The 13,716-nt window shown below is 35.5% G+C and overlaps 3 protein-coding genes and 1 non-coding gene across 5 annotated transcripts; all 4 read right to left on the bottom strand.

The window, feature by feature from the left end:
* Window positions 1-29: 29 nt before the first annotated feature.
* On the bottom strand, window positions 30-3,638 carry LOC115451358. Its single transcript, XM_037438749.1, has 6 exons — window positions 3,286-3,638; window positions 2,959-3,122; window positions 2,351-2,566; window positions 1,840-1,995; window positions 1,311-1,464; window positions 30-442 (listed from the first exon to the last, which is right to left on the bottom strand). Exons 1-6 carry the CDS (start codon window positions 3,362-3,364, stop codon window positions 273-275), a joined length of 939 nt encoding a protein of 312 aa, XP_037294646.1. The 5' UTR covers window positions 3,365-3,638; the 3' UTR covers window positions 30-272.
* A 110-nt stretch (window positions 3,639-3,748) lies between these two features.
* On the bottom strand, window positions 3,749-6,977 carry LOC115451347 (ATP-dependent RNA helicase p62). The gene is made up of 5 exons (XM_030179638.2): window positions 6,700-6,977; window positions 5,568-6,491; window positions 5,177-5,409; window positions 4,618-4,796; window positions 3,749-4,411 (listed from the first exon to the last, which is right to left on the bottom strand). Exons 1-5 carry the CDS (start codon window positions 6,750-6,752, stop codon window positions 4,262-4,264), a joined length of 1,539 nt encoding a protein of 512 aa, XP_030035498.1. The 5' UTR covers window positions 6,753-6,977; the 3' UTR covers window positions 3,749-4,261.
* Window positions 6,978-8,883: 1,906 nt separating this feature from the next.
* On the bottom strand, window positions 8,884-12,862 carry LOC115450447 (ATP-dependent RNA helicase p62). Of its 2 annotated transcripts, none has more exons than XM_030178465.2 (6): window positions 12,771-12,856; window positions 12,520-12,591; window positions 11,065-12,117; window positions 10,648-10,886; window positions 9,699-9,877; window positions 8,884-9,456 (listed from the first exon to the last, which is right to left on the bottom strand). In XM_030178465.2, coding segments are annotated over exons 2-6 (1,650 nt in total). In that variant the 5' UTR covers window positions 12,522-12,591; window positions 12,771-12,856; the 3' UTR covers window positions 8,884-9,279. The 2 variants fall into 2 exon arrangements, 1 of the variants encoding a protein (XP_030034325.1); XR_003939291.2 differs by lacking the exon at window positions 8,884-9,456 and adding an exon at window positions 10,026-10,541 and having other exon boundaries at window positions 12,771-12,862.
* Window positions 9,523-9,658, bottom strand: LOC115451495. The gene has a single exon (XR_003939375.1). It is a non-coding gene; the product is annotated as a small nucleolar RNA SNORA57 (small nucleolar RNA).
* Window positions 12,863-13,716: the final 854 nt, after the last annotated feature.

Below are 13,716 nucleotides of genomic sequence, written 5' to 3'. Positions count from 1 at the left end.
TGGTTATTTATAAGAATAAAATTCCGTTAAACGAGTGAGTGCATTTATTATTGATAGACATGATACGAGTATACATTATAGATTTGTATATATACCCAACAATCAACATAACTGTTAAAAAAAGTGACTAGCTTTCGTTACAGCGACCACAGCTGCAGTTTAATATGGTCACCTTAAAAATGTTTAATATTCTGTCTACCATAACAATAACATAAGGACTTATAATCCCTTCACAAAGTTGATAGAGTACAATATTATACGCCACAAATGCACTAATCACTAGAAGAACTCCCGCTCTGCTGTTCTTCTTTCTCCTCGTCTTCGGCCTTTTCTTTCTTCACTTCCCACGGCATCACAGGCAGGGGTTCCACAAATGAATCGTCAATCTTCAGCTTATATAATAATTTTGGTGTAAAATGTGTGGGAAGAGGCCACACACTTTCTAAAAGAGAAAACAAAACTCAATTTACGATCACAGAGTGATCGAGTAAATACAATTATAAGTTTACTAACTTTTGCCCGCGGCTCCGCCCGCGTTATAAAGTTTTTCAGGCTAAAGTTTTCCGTTATAAAAGTAGTAGTTTCCCGGGAGCCTATGTTCTTCCCAGGGTCTCAAATTGTCTCCATACCAAATTTCATCTTAATACGTTGGGTAGTTTTTGAGTTTAACACGTTCAGGCAGACAGATGCAGCGGGGGACTTTGTTTTATAATACATTTCTGTAGAACTTTTTAAGAGGATCAATCCCGTCATACATCACTGTATCATAACTTTAACCGTTTACGCAGCGCACACAACGGAAGCTCTCAAAACTAATAAATTGTCCCCGTTTTTGCAACATGTTTCATTACTGCTCCGCTCCTATTGGTCATAGCGTGATGATATATAGGCTATAGCACTCCACAAATAAAGGGCTATCCAACACAAAACGAATTTTTCAGTTCGAACTGGTTGTTCCTGAGATTAGCCATTACTGCTCCACTCCTATTGGGGATAGCGTGATGATATATAGCCTATAGCACTCCACGAACAAAGGGCTATCCAACGCAAAAAGTTTTTTTCAGTTTGGACCGGTAGTTCCTGAGATTAGCCATTACTGCTCCGCTCCTTTTGGGTATAGCGTGATGATATATAGCCTATAGTACTCCACGAACAAAGGGCTATCCAACGCAAAAATCATTTTTCAGTTTGGACCGGTAGTTCCTGAGATTAGCGCGTTCAAACAAACAAACAAACTCTTCAGCTTTATATTATAGTATAGATATAACTCAAGTTTAAATAGTTTAGTCTGTTTGTTTTATATTGCTTACCAAAATAAAATATGTAATCGTCAACTCGTCTGTGCATGTATGCAGCTTGCCGAAGATCTAGAATGTGTTGCGACTGAATGAGAAAGTCCAGCAACGCTACTTCTGGTAGTGCTTCGATTTTGGGATCCACCGCGCTTAATCCCTCGAACGATAGCTACAAACATGTCAGTTTTTACATGAATAATAATGCAAGGTATTACAGTAAAAGATTCAAAACTTTTTATAACAGAGCTGCGCCAGATTCAATATAACATTACAACTATCCTTTTCATTAAAGGATGATACCTGATAAATCACGAGAGGCTTGAAGTGCGGCTTAAGTCATTAACATTTGACCAGCCCAAAGAAAATTATGTATAGTTTAAATCACGTCGGGTGAAAATTAAAACCTACCATTCTGGCGCCTAATGTAGTCTGGTGCCGACCTAGCTGTTGCACTTTTCACATTCAGGGATGCATCATCATCAGACATAACACTCCTCTCGATAGAAAATTACCATGCTAAAGAACAGTATACGCTTTTACTAACCATTTCATCTAATTTTGCGAGATTACACAGCTTAGTGATTTTATCGAGGCAAATGCTTAGCTGTTCTATGTGTTCCGAAAATGGTCCGTGAATGTCCAATTTGCCTACTAAAGATGGGGGTCGTGCTGTAACTGCGCGCCAACTATCGAACAACATCTGTAACAATGTTCATGTATTGTGCTACTAGTAGCTACACATCCACACTATATTATACACTGTCCCACTGCTGGGCATGGGTCTCCTCTCCTCTCCTCCTCTTTCAGTAGTAAAAGGGGAGTTAGGCCTTAGTCCATCACGCTTGCCTAATGCGGATTACACATACCCTCAAAATTCTTATACCGAGATTTTGCTTTAACGGTGAAGTAATACTATGTAAGTATTACTTCACCGTTAAAGCAATCAATAATTCACAAAGAATATACACATAATAGAAATTCAACACGCATGCTAAAAGTATCGTGTCAATAGATATAATTATAATCTACCTACCTCCTATCTATTTAATGCTTACCGTTTGTATAGAATGGTAAACCATCAAAAGTTTAAGCCGCTTAAACATTTTCCGTTCTTGGATAGGCTTCGGCGGTTCAGGGGTGCGTCCCTCCTCCTCCGCCTCCGCGGCAGCTCTCGATGCTGCTTCTTCATCTAATCTTTTCATTTCCTTAATCCAATTCACCTCTAGTTGGAAGAGAAATCTCAATTGTCTGTGTACGGTGTCTTCAGAACCCTGTAGTCGGTTGAATGATAGAACATGTAAATACTTAAAACTGGAGAATATTATATCACTAAGGTTTACTCGCGCTCCGCCCGCGATACTTCAGCGGTCTGTTTCTTTTATGAAAAGTTTTAAAACCTGCTTCAACATGCTCTATATTGTTAAAGTGCAGAAGAAAGCTGGACATCCGGTTCTTGACATTAGCCTGAGGTATCAGCTTCTCTCTACTCATCTTTAGTTTCTAACCCCCCACCATGCGTGAACTTGTGTGTGACCTAAGTATTTTTAGATTAGATTCAAATTGTATAAAATAGTAGTATTTATGAATCATGTATTTTTCCATGCATTTAACCAGGACTTTTTATCAAATTCTGCACATTTAAATCAATTTAGTATATAAATACCTCAATAATATGCACGAAATAACTGTCATACACTAGTAAAAATCCATAAACATTTATTTCACAGTAACCGGCGTTGACACCATGCACAGTCTTTTGAAAGTGTTGAATCATTTCCTCTTTAGGTAGAGTATGTTCACCAATGTATATCATACGAATGGCGTACGCTTTCTGAAATACATATTATGCGTATTTATTGTGTGTAATTGTTACTACTTGCACATTTTATAGATGGTTGCTGCTACATTTTTACTAAGCATTCCAATTATTCCAAATTTCCGATCCGGATTTGAATAGAAGCCTGCTTATTTGAAAAAAAAACCCTTGTACTTGCCAATCCAAGACTTTGAAAGTTTTCCTCTACGACATCGAAAATTGATTTGATATCTAGATCAGGTAACAAAGCCATTACTCTGGGGTTTAATATAAATAGTCACGTTTCTGTGTCGTATTCAATTTCTTAAGTTTACTGTTTTGTATTCTAAATAACATGTTTATCCAAGCCATTGAACGTCAATGCGTTACTATAGCAACATTATCATGCAGACATATTAAGAAGAGAGTAGGTATAAACTTCAAGTATAAACTGTTGTAAAAACTGTTTTCTTTTCAATTATTACTTTTCTTCTCGGCACCACTGTTCACGCAGGATCATAACCGTGTATGTTATAATAACCCTCGGATAGTTATCCTCTTTATAAATCTGTAAAATACATGTAATCCACATCTTTATATTCATAGATTATATATTAAGTATGTACATAGTAGGCTAATTACTGAATAAAAAACTGAATACTATTGCAGATTTATTCAACCTTCAAGATAGGTATTATCACATTTGTTAGATATTTTAAAAATAACAGAAAGGTTTTGTGACCGTTTTGCAATTATATTATAATAAATAAAACAATAATATACTAGTAGTATAGTACTTAACGACCTACAATTTATTATATACTCGTTTATTTTGGGTACACGTAGTAATATTATTTTTATGCGAAAACTTGGAATTGCTATGGAAATCATTCAGAAAAACTATAATATCACAATCTGCTCAACAACGTAAAATAATCTACTAGATATCGTTTTTGTTTTACACTAAATATTGTTTTCAATTAGCAATCGCTTTTTTCGGTCCATCACAAAAAAAACTAATCAGAAGTTTAATGTTTAAATGTATGTTTTTTTTTACATCCTTACAATCATCGTTTTGATTAGTTTTTTCTCGAGATCGGATTGTATATTAGGATTGCGATCGTTTATAAAACGGTCGTAATTAGATTGCACAATAAATCTATTGATTAATCTAATATATTTTATTGAATCGGAATTTATTCCATCTTCTATTCGGGTTGAAATTATGTTGTTTGAATTTTGATGTTCTTTTCGCTTCGAGCTCTTCGGCTCTTTCGGCATTGTAAGTTTGAGCCATGTGGTTCAATTCCTTCGGGATTTCCTGTAAAAATATTACAGTTACTTGCCTTGTCCTCGATATGGCGATTAACAAGTTTTATAACACAAAAACTACTATGACAGAAAAAACCTGTCAAAATGTCTCATGGCTACATAAGCTGCACTGGCTTTTAATAAATAATTAAAAAATAAAATATATATATTATATAATGATTTTCAAATAACATTATAATATATTTGAATTCTTACTTGATTAGCTTCTTTTAAAACCTCAATGAGACCCTTGGCTTGTCTTGCATTTTCTTCAGTGAGGATTGTGTGGGATACACCTTTATTTTGCTGACGACCTGTGCGACCTATTCTGTGGATATAATCTTCTGATGTGTTGGGGTAGTCGTAGTTGATGACATGTGTGACACCATCCACATCTGCCAATAATAAAATAAACCCTTTTTAATTTCCAACTCATATTATACATATATTTTATTATACAAATTATCTAATGGGCAAGACCAGTTTGTTTTGATAAAAAAATATGAAAATCTTGAGTGTGAAATTTTCAATGAGCTTGGACATATTACATGTATGATATGTATGATGAAAACCTTGCCGTCTATTCTATTTATTTATAGTATAATATCTGCATATAAATGCAAGATATTGTAATAAAATAATTTGGTTAGCAACATATTATGTGGTTTATAAAAATGAGAAACCTGTGTTCTGATTGTGTCAGATTGTATTTCCATAATATATTAATTTAAAATTATTGTTGTACTATAAAATATATAATTAATTAAATACTTACCAAGACCTCTAGCAGCAACATCAGTAGCAACTAAAATGCTTGTCTTGCCTGTTTTGAATTTGTTAATAATAATATCTCTCTGCATTTGTGTTTTATCTCCATGAATTCCCATTGCTGGCCATGCATTTCTCCTGAGCATTTGGGTTAAAAAGTCTACAGACTTTTTTGTATTAGAAAATACTAAAGTTTTCCCAAAACCATCACCGGAAATGGTGTGCATTATTTCTTTAAACCTGTAATATAAATCAAAATTGATAATTATACATACTATTCAGGGTAATAATAAAATAAATACATTTAATAATGTGACACTTAATTCAGTTACAAGTTATTTTCTCATTGTTTAAATTTAGTGCTCTAATAAAGTTACAAAACTTTTATCTGTGCTTACTTTATCAATTTTCCCTCCTGATCGCAAATGTGAACATGTTGCTCGATATTGTGATTTGCTGACAGTTCTGTGGAACCAACATTAACTTGTATAAATTCACCTAAATAATCTTTTGCTAAATGTCTAACTTCTTTAGGCCAAGTTGCTGAAAACATCAAAATCTGCCTGTCCAGTGGGACACCCTCTAAGGCCTGTCGTATTTGGGGCTCAAACCCCATATCCAACATTCTGTCGGCTTCATCCAGCACAACATATGTACATCTGCTCAAATTAGTTGTTTTGCTTACAAGAAAGTCATTAAGCCGGCCAGGCGTCGCTATAACTATATCTACACCATCTTGAAGCTGATTTGCTTGCCTTGTCCGATTAGCACCTCCATATATACAAACACATCTTATATTCAATAGACTTTCAAAATCTTTTGCCACTGCCTCAATTTGTCTGGCCAGTTCTCTTGTTGGAGCTAAGACAAGTGCAATAGGACCACGGCCCTTTTTTGCCATTTTCTCTTTTATATGTACAACTGCTGGTAGTAAGTATGCAAGTGTCTTCCCTGTGCCAGTCTGCGCTATTCCTACAAAGTTTTGTCCACTCAATGCTATCGGCCAGCTTTGAGATTGTATAACTGTGGGTGTAGTAAAACCTTGATCATTGAGAAATCGTTTGATGTAATCAGGGAAATCACTCTGATTGATATCAGTATAAGGTGATGGAATGTCTTCACCAATAACTGTGACTTTGTTTTCTGTACGGTAATTGTCAACTTGTTGTGCTGTTTTCACTGAATAAAATCTGTGACTGTAACTTTGTCTCAATCTTGACTGTTGACTGTGGTGATACTGATTTGTATGGGACAGAGCTGTTGTCCTCAGGTATTTCAATAACCCAACATCTGTGGACAACTGCTTGTAGTGATGAGATAACCTGAAATCATTCAATTATAATTTCTACCACATTTTCAAAGTAAAATAAAAAATTAAATATAAATTATTATGTTTCATTAATTTTATTATGTAATTTAAAATCAATAATTTGTTTCGGCGAAGATTAGTACCTATTGATGCAGAGAGAACTACTATAAAAATTCTAAGAGCATCGTTTATTTCTATAAGTCAATAATAATTATACTTACAGAATAGATACATCTTTCCGTCTTATAAACTTTGTTATAACATTTAAAGCCATTGTTTGACACTGTATTAGAGAAGATGTATGTTCCTAAATAGCCAAAGCCTACACCTATAAAACAGATACCAAATTTGATGACACTGATTAATAAATAAAACTCTATACACAAAAGCACAACACAAAACTGAATTTTAGACGGATTTTCATTCACAGATTACTCGTGTAGATTTTTAGGTTAGGTAACATAAACACCATTGGCCAGCCTAGATATGCTCGACATTCATATTTTATCGATATTCGATAAACATTGATTAATATTACATGATTGTCAACTCCCTTAAAATATTGTCATGAAATTCTGGTAGCCTATTGCTGATTTTGGCACTCATACTTTAGAATGTTAGGCAAAAAATCTAATAAATTTGTTATTTAAACTCGGTAACAACTAGACTATCGTAATACAATTTTTGGGATAATGTTACTGTTAGTTCATCTAATCTATACTAGATTTGTGGTGTACACAAAAAAGGAAACGTTTGAACATAATATATATTCTTCATAATAATATTTAAAAAAATCTAATAATTATCATTATATTTTTTTTCGCGTCCACCAAATCGATATTTTCTATTCGATATGCATCGTACACAAGTACTTTTTTTTTAATCGATATTTTATTAAATCAATCACACCTACAGTGGATACAGGCACATATTATTACAATACCTATTAAAAAGTTTTATTTGACGTTATAATTTATCGATGTTTTGTATCAGCGATACCACTATTTAGTCATCTGAGGATACCACTGCTCTAGAATCTGATTCTGGAATCAGACGCGACATTGGGTTTTTCGGGTCAATATAGTCTAGAATTTTATCGGCTTGCACTTATATTATGGGACCAAAGAGAATCTATACTATTATATAAAGCTGAAGAGTTTGTTTGTTTGTTTGAACGCGCTAATCTCAGGAACTACCGGTCCAAACTGAAAAATTCTTTTTGCGTTGTATAGCCCTCTGTTCGTGGAGTGCTATAGGCTATATATCATCACGCTATACCCAATAGGAGCGGAGCAGTAATGGCTAATCTCAGGAACTACCGGTCCAAACTGAAAAATTCTTTTTGCGTTGGATAGCCCTTTGTTTGTGGAGTACTATAGGCTATATATCATCACGCTATACCCAATAGGAGCAGAGCAGTAATGGCTAATCTCAGGAACTACCGGTCCAAACTGAAAAATTATTTTTGCGTTGGATAGCCCTTGTTCGTGGAGTGCTATAGGCTATATATCATCACGCTATACCCAATAGGAGCAGAGCAGTAATGGCTAATCTCAGGAACTACCGATTCGAACTGAAAAATTCTTTTTGTGTTGAATAGCCTTTGTTTGTGGAATGTTATAGGCTATATATCATCACGCTATACCCAATAGGAGCAGAGCAGTAATGGCTAATCTCAGGAACTACCGATTCGAACTGAAAAATTCTTTTTGTGTTGAATAGCCCTTTGTTTGTGGAATACTTTAAGTTATATATCATATATCATCACGCTATGACCAATAGGAGCGGAGCAGTAATGAAACATGTTGCAAAAACGGGGACAATTTATTAGTTTTGAGAGCTTCCGTTGCGTGCGCTGCGTAAACGGTTAAAGTTATGTAACAATGATGTATGACGGGATTGTTCCTCTTAAAAAGTTCTAAAAAATATATTATAAAACAAAGTCCCCCGCTGCATCTGTCTGTCTGAACGTGTTAAACTTTAAAACTACAAAACGTATTAACATGAAATTTGGTATGGAGACAGTTTGAGATCCTGGGAAGAACATAGGCTCCCGGGAAACTACTACTTTTATAACGGAAAACTTTAGCCTGAAAACCTTTATAACGCGGGCGGAGCCGCGGGCAAAAGCTAGTTACAATATATATGGGACATAATGATCACTAGTTGCAGCTTTTTTTTTGTTTCGCGGATAAGTGCCTTTTGACGAGTCCTAATTTCTGGCTAGTCTTTTTAGGGCCTCAACTGTATAATTTTACGTACGCAGTTGCAATTTTAGCGTAGATTACAAGCTACAGTTTTAGCACCACGACTTGTGGCGCGAACCGTGATTTATGTCCCATGGTTTAAAACAAGTCTTACCTTTATGGAGAGAAATTATAAGGGTTTAAAATAAGAAACTAGAAATATTTTTATAATTTAATGATATTCCTATTACAAGTTACTGAAATTGGGAATTGGAATGACAATTCTTATGTTGTTTGTACATCAATAATGAAATATTCGAATGAATACATGAATCTTATATTGTAAGTATTATTGAGAGCAAGTCCTCTGAGAAAATAACTAACAATGCTATTTTAAGTAGAATCACAGTACATAAAAAAATATCACAGCATAAACGAAATGTTAATAATACATGCTTGTATGATGCCCAAGTTGCTAGTGCATTCAATAAATAGAATTAAACTAAAAATAACTGCAACATTCATTCAGCTAGTTTCTACTCTTAACATTATTTCACACAAATACTCATGAGGATTGCCTCCAGATTATTTCCTATGATATTGATAATATTTAAGTTAATAGTCATTAAATCGTCTATGTCCGGCTCCTCCGTGTCCTCCAGCTTTTCCGAAATTGCCTCCGCGTTTGAAGGAGCCACCACCACCACGACCGCCTCCAAACCGGCTCCTGTTCCACCCGCCGCCACCGCCTCCACAACGATCGGCCATTGATTGTAACTGTGGGCTTATGATCTGAAAAACAAGAACTTGGGTTACATTTCTGTTTAAAAGAGGATATGTTCATAAATGAATGTATCCAAGTGTTACAGCATCTGAGGATGGGATCCAGACATGTAAAGTGTGGACACCGAAGGCATGTAGCTGTATTTATCTACCTCATACGTGCATTCATGTCACGCTATTGAAAAAACGTACCCATGCCAAAGGTATGAGGAACTTTTTGAAGAAATTATTTAAATAGACAAATGACTTACTTGATTGGCTTCTTGGAGAACTGATACAAGGTCTTTAGCTTGGCGGGAATTTGATGGTGTGAAAAAGGCGTATGATGTGCCTTTTGATTTTGATCTGCCTGTCCTGCCTATTCGGTGAATATAGTCCTCAGAGGAATTTGGGTAATCAAAGTTAATAACATACTTAATGCCATCAACATCTGAAAATTATTGAAATATGAGAAAGGCAATCACCAGGTAAATATTTTAACAAGAAATAAAAAGTGACAGACAATGGAACAACTAAATCACCACCTTAAGTTAGTCAACTGTGAAAGTGTTATTGTAACTCATAGCTGTATTACTTACATGAATGAGTTACACAGAGAAATGTACCAAATAAGTCAATATTTGCCTCTCACTCAGAACCCTGGAGTCTTATTAAGGGCATTGATGTTTATTATAATTCAAGGTTTCAAACTATTCATAGCCCCCTTGAAAACTCCATTTTGGCCGAAACAGAAAACCCTTGACCTCTTGCCGATCAATTCAACCCGTGGTCAAGTTTTTCAACGATGCACCATCTCAATGTCTTATTTAGTTCTCTTACTTCTCAGGTTTTTAATTACTGTGTAGTGCATCACCAGGTTTTCCACTCTCAAGTGTATCCGCAAATACGGACAAACTATCAAGCTTTCCGGCCTCGGGTCCAATCATAGTGAAAGGCACATTTGAGGCACCATAATAATGACGAGTTATTGCATTCTCATGATATAATAATACCACTGCATCAGACAAGGTCTCATCTACAAATCCAAAGCAGTAACATGCCTTTTAACTTTAGGCAGTAATCTGATAGAACACAATAACTTTCCGCCAGTGCCTCTGAAAGTACAAAACAAATCAAAGTTATTAAACATTTATGCAAATAAGTGGTATTTTAAAAATAAAAATACTACATTTTTTTTTTAAGTCTGCAAAGTAATTTTACCTAGTCCTCTAGCAGCAACATCTGTAGCAACTAGTATACTGGCACGACCCTCTTTAAATTGATATAATACTTCATCTCGCTCTTGCTGTGTTTTGTCACCATGCATGCAGACAGCTGGCCAACCATACCGCCTAATGTTCCTGGTAATGTTTTCTGCTTTCCTCTTGGTCTCAACAAAGATAATAGTTTTTGCGCCAGGTTCCTGACTTTGTCCAATTTCTTGAAGTAATACATTTAACCTAACAAACAAATGTAATTTAGAATCACTATATAAATAACCAAAATATTAAGTATAATTAATTGTAATCAGATCTTCTTAGAGGAGTATTTTTAAGTTTAATCAAGTACATTTCATATTAACTTACAATTCATCATGGTAAAAATTCTAATAGTCAAATTTCAAATATGTTTACTTACTTGTTTTCCTTTTCGTGTTCTTGGCACACATCTACAATCTGTAGTATATTGTGATTTGCTGACAATTGCAATGATCCAATATTAATTTGGACATAATCACCTAAGTAATCTTCAGCAAGTTTTCTAACCTCTTTAGGCCATGTGGCGGACCACATGAGTGTCTGCCTGTCTGGGCGAATTTGTTCAATAATTTTTCTAATTTGTGGCTCAAATCCCATGTCCAACATGCGGTCAGCTTCGTCAAGAACTAAATATGTGCATCTCTGAAGGTTCGTAGTTCCCTTCTCTAAGAAGTCAATGAGTCTACCAGGTGTAGCAATGACAATCTCCACACCCCTCTCTAAGTCACGGGCTTGCTCTCTCTTCGGTGCCCCACCAAACACACACGTGTTGCGAACATATGACGTATTCCCAAAATCAGAAGCAACTTGTTGGATTTGTTGTGCAAGTTCTCTTGTTGGTGCGAGGACTAAAGCAATGGGTCCGTCACCGCGTCTGATTGGCGGTTGGTTGTTAATATGTACAGTGGCAGGCAGAATGTAAGCCAAAGTCTTTCCCGACCCTGTTTGAGCTACGCCGACCAAATTCTTCCCCGACATGGCAATAGGCCAACCTTGAGCTTGAATCGGAGTAGGATCCTTGTAACCTTGACCTTTGATAGCTTGACACACATAATCGGGAAAGTTAGCTTCTTCAAAATGCTGGATCGGATTCGGTACTTCAACACCGCTAACAGTAATCTCGTGTTGATTTCTGTAAGATTCTACTTCGTAAGCAGATCTTTCCAACACTGTCGGGTGTGGGTTGTAAAAATCCTTGTTGAATGGTTGCAAAGACATTGTCTCCCAATTTGGCCGGCGCATATTCTGGCCTCCAGTAAAATCTTTTTTACTTCCAAAGCCACCTGAACCACCGAATCGACCTCCGCCACCGCCGCCGCCTCCACCAAATTTCGACCCACCGTTTCCAAATTTAGATGAACCGTTGCTGAATTTTCCACCTCCTCCAAACTTGGAACCGCCGTTACCACGGCTATTATTCCAATTACTAGACCTACGCAAAGAGAACATACTTAGTTAGTTATTGATCGAGCGTCCCAGCCACTGCAGACTGGCACTACGGTTATAGAGAGGCATGGGTCGATAACGCCACGCAGGCGCAATTCGTACTACTCCATAGATTTTTACCTATTACAAAATGGCTACCCTAGACAAAAACATTACTAAACTAGGCATTGCTCATATTAGCTATGTTTACATTAGAAATTACTGTCACTATAATTTTTCAGAGCCATGATTATTTTAATAACACACCCATTAACACATTACAAATCTTATCATTAAAATAAAGTCACAACGTGATATTGCAGCAAATGAGGAAATATCAGAAAGATAAATTTAAGAACCAAAAATATGGAATACATTAATCGATTGAAAGCAAAATAAAAATACTTACATTATTGCTATTGAATTTTAATAGATGATGTTTCTAATAAAAGAGGATTAATCTTTCAGAAGCAGGGTCCACCTAAAACACAATATTGATTTTTAATATTGAAACACTTGTAACATAGAAGTAGAAACACGAATAACAAAAATTATGCTATAATTATTATTTAGAACTAATAACACTATATTTAAGAACAAAGATTTAATAAATTTAGTAAAATTATGTTCACTACATTTATTACAATACACACAACCAACCTCGACCACTGCTTTTAGATGAAAGAAGGAGCGAATGGAAATTGGAACTAGACTGCAGCAAGTTCAAAATCAAGAGTATAAAATGAATGAAATTATACCGTGACCAATAAGAAGGTATTATTACCAGTATCGGCTAACTTCACAGCAATAAAATGAAAGGGATGAGAACAGATTTATAAACGAGAGAAAGAGAAAAATATACAAAATTGCTTATTTATATGGCAATAATATAAATAAGCAATGGAGTAAAATACATTCATATTTTAGTAATTTTGTAAATACTTAATTGTAACTTTATTCAAATGCAATACCGGATGTATAAATCAATGTATATAATAGTTATTCCCCCCTAAGCCGAATTTCGACAACGGCGGCCATCCTCTTTGGTCCTTGACTCTCCTAAACACCGTGTTTAATAAAAAATCCCTATCGCTTTTTTGATCCATCGCGAAAATGAGCTAATGAGATCAAAGCTTTTTTGACATCCTTACAATAACTATTTTGATTGATATATTCTCGAAATCAAAATAGGATCGATTATTAAGATATTTTTTTTTAGTAAGGTACCAAACATTTTTTTTTGCCCACAGAATTCAACATTATTAGTGCCGAATGTTCCTGGTGCATGGTCCATGGGGGTCCTTAATTTTCCCCATTGTCAGCACCAGGAGGTCGCTGCGAATGAGATACACGTGCCTTCTGGCTTAGCGACAACGGGGGCGCAAATGGGAAGGGGGAAGGATGACGGTATGGGAAGGAAGAGATGCTTAAGATTGGAATCGTTTATTCAAAACGTAGAAGTAGATAGTTAGGTGACACGGCAATCCAACCTGACTCGAGACTGATCAGGTGCAATGTCAACGATTTTACGTGCTTTCTGTGGCTCGGACATAATACACCACCAAGCTCCTTACTCCGAAAGAAGTAAAAATATTTTTCAATAATT

Source organism: Manduca sexta, chromosome 15, assembly GCF_014839805.1.
Source record: "Manduca sexta isolate Smith_Timp_Sample1 chromosome 15, JHU_Msex_v1.0, whole genome shotgun sequence".
NCBI classification, from domain to species: domain Eukaryota; kingdom Metazoa; phylum Arthropoda; class Insecta; order Lepidoptera; family Sphingidae; genus Manduca; species Manduca sexta.
Note: the sequence above shows the minus strand (reverse complement) of the source record. Positions and strands in the feature narration are given on the sequence as shown.

Coding starts and splice junctions, on each gene's coding strand:
- LOC115451358 (XM_037438749.1), bottom strand. CDS start 3,364: ATGGCTTTGTTACCTGATCTAGATATCAAATCAATTTTCGATGTCGTA. Junction 2,567..2,958: donor ATTTCGTGCATATTATTGAG/GTATTTATATAC, acceptor AACCGACTACAG/GGTTCTGAAGACACCGTACA. Junction 443..1,310: donor CGATTACATATTTTATTTTG/GTAAGCAATATA, acceptor TTTCTCTTTTAG/AAAGTGTGTGGCCTCTTCCC.
- LOC115451347 (XM_030179638.2), bottom strand. CDS start 6,752: ATGGCTTTAAATGTTATAACAAAGTTTATAAGACGGAAAGATGTATCT. Junction 4,797..5,176: donor TGTTGCTGCTAGAGGTCTTG/GTAAGTATTTAA, acceptor TATTATTGGCAG/ATGTGGATGGTGTCACACAT. Junction 4,412..4,617: donor TTTTAAAAGAAGCTAATCAA/GTAAGAATTCAA, acceptor ATATTTTTACAG/GAAATCCCGAAGGAATTGAA.
- LOC115450447 (XM_030178465.2), bottom strand. Junction 10,887..11,064: donor GAACACGAAAAGGAAAACAA/GTAAGTAAACAT, acceptor TTTGTTTGTTAG/GTTAAATGTATTACTTCAAG. Junction 9,457..9,698: donor TTCTCCAAGAAGCCAATCAA/GTAAGTCATTTG, acceptor CTTGTTTTTCAG/ATCATAAGCCCACAGTTACA.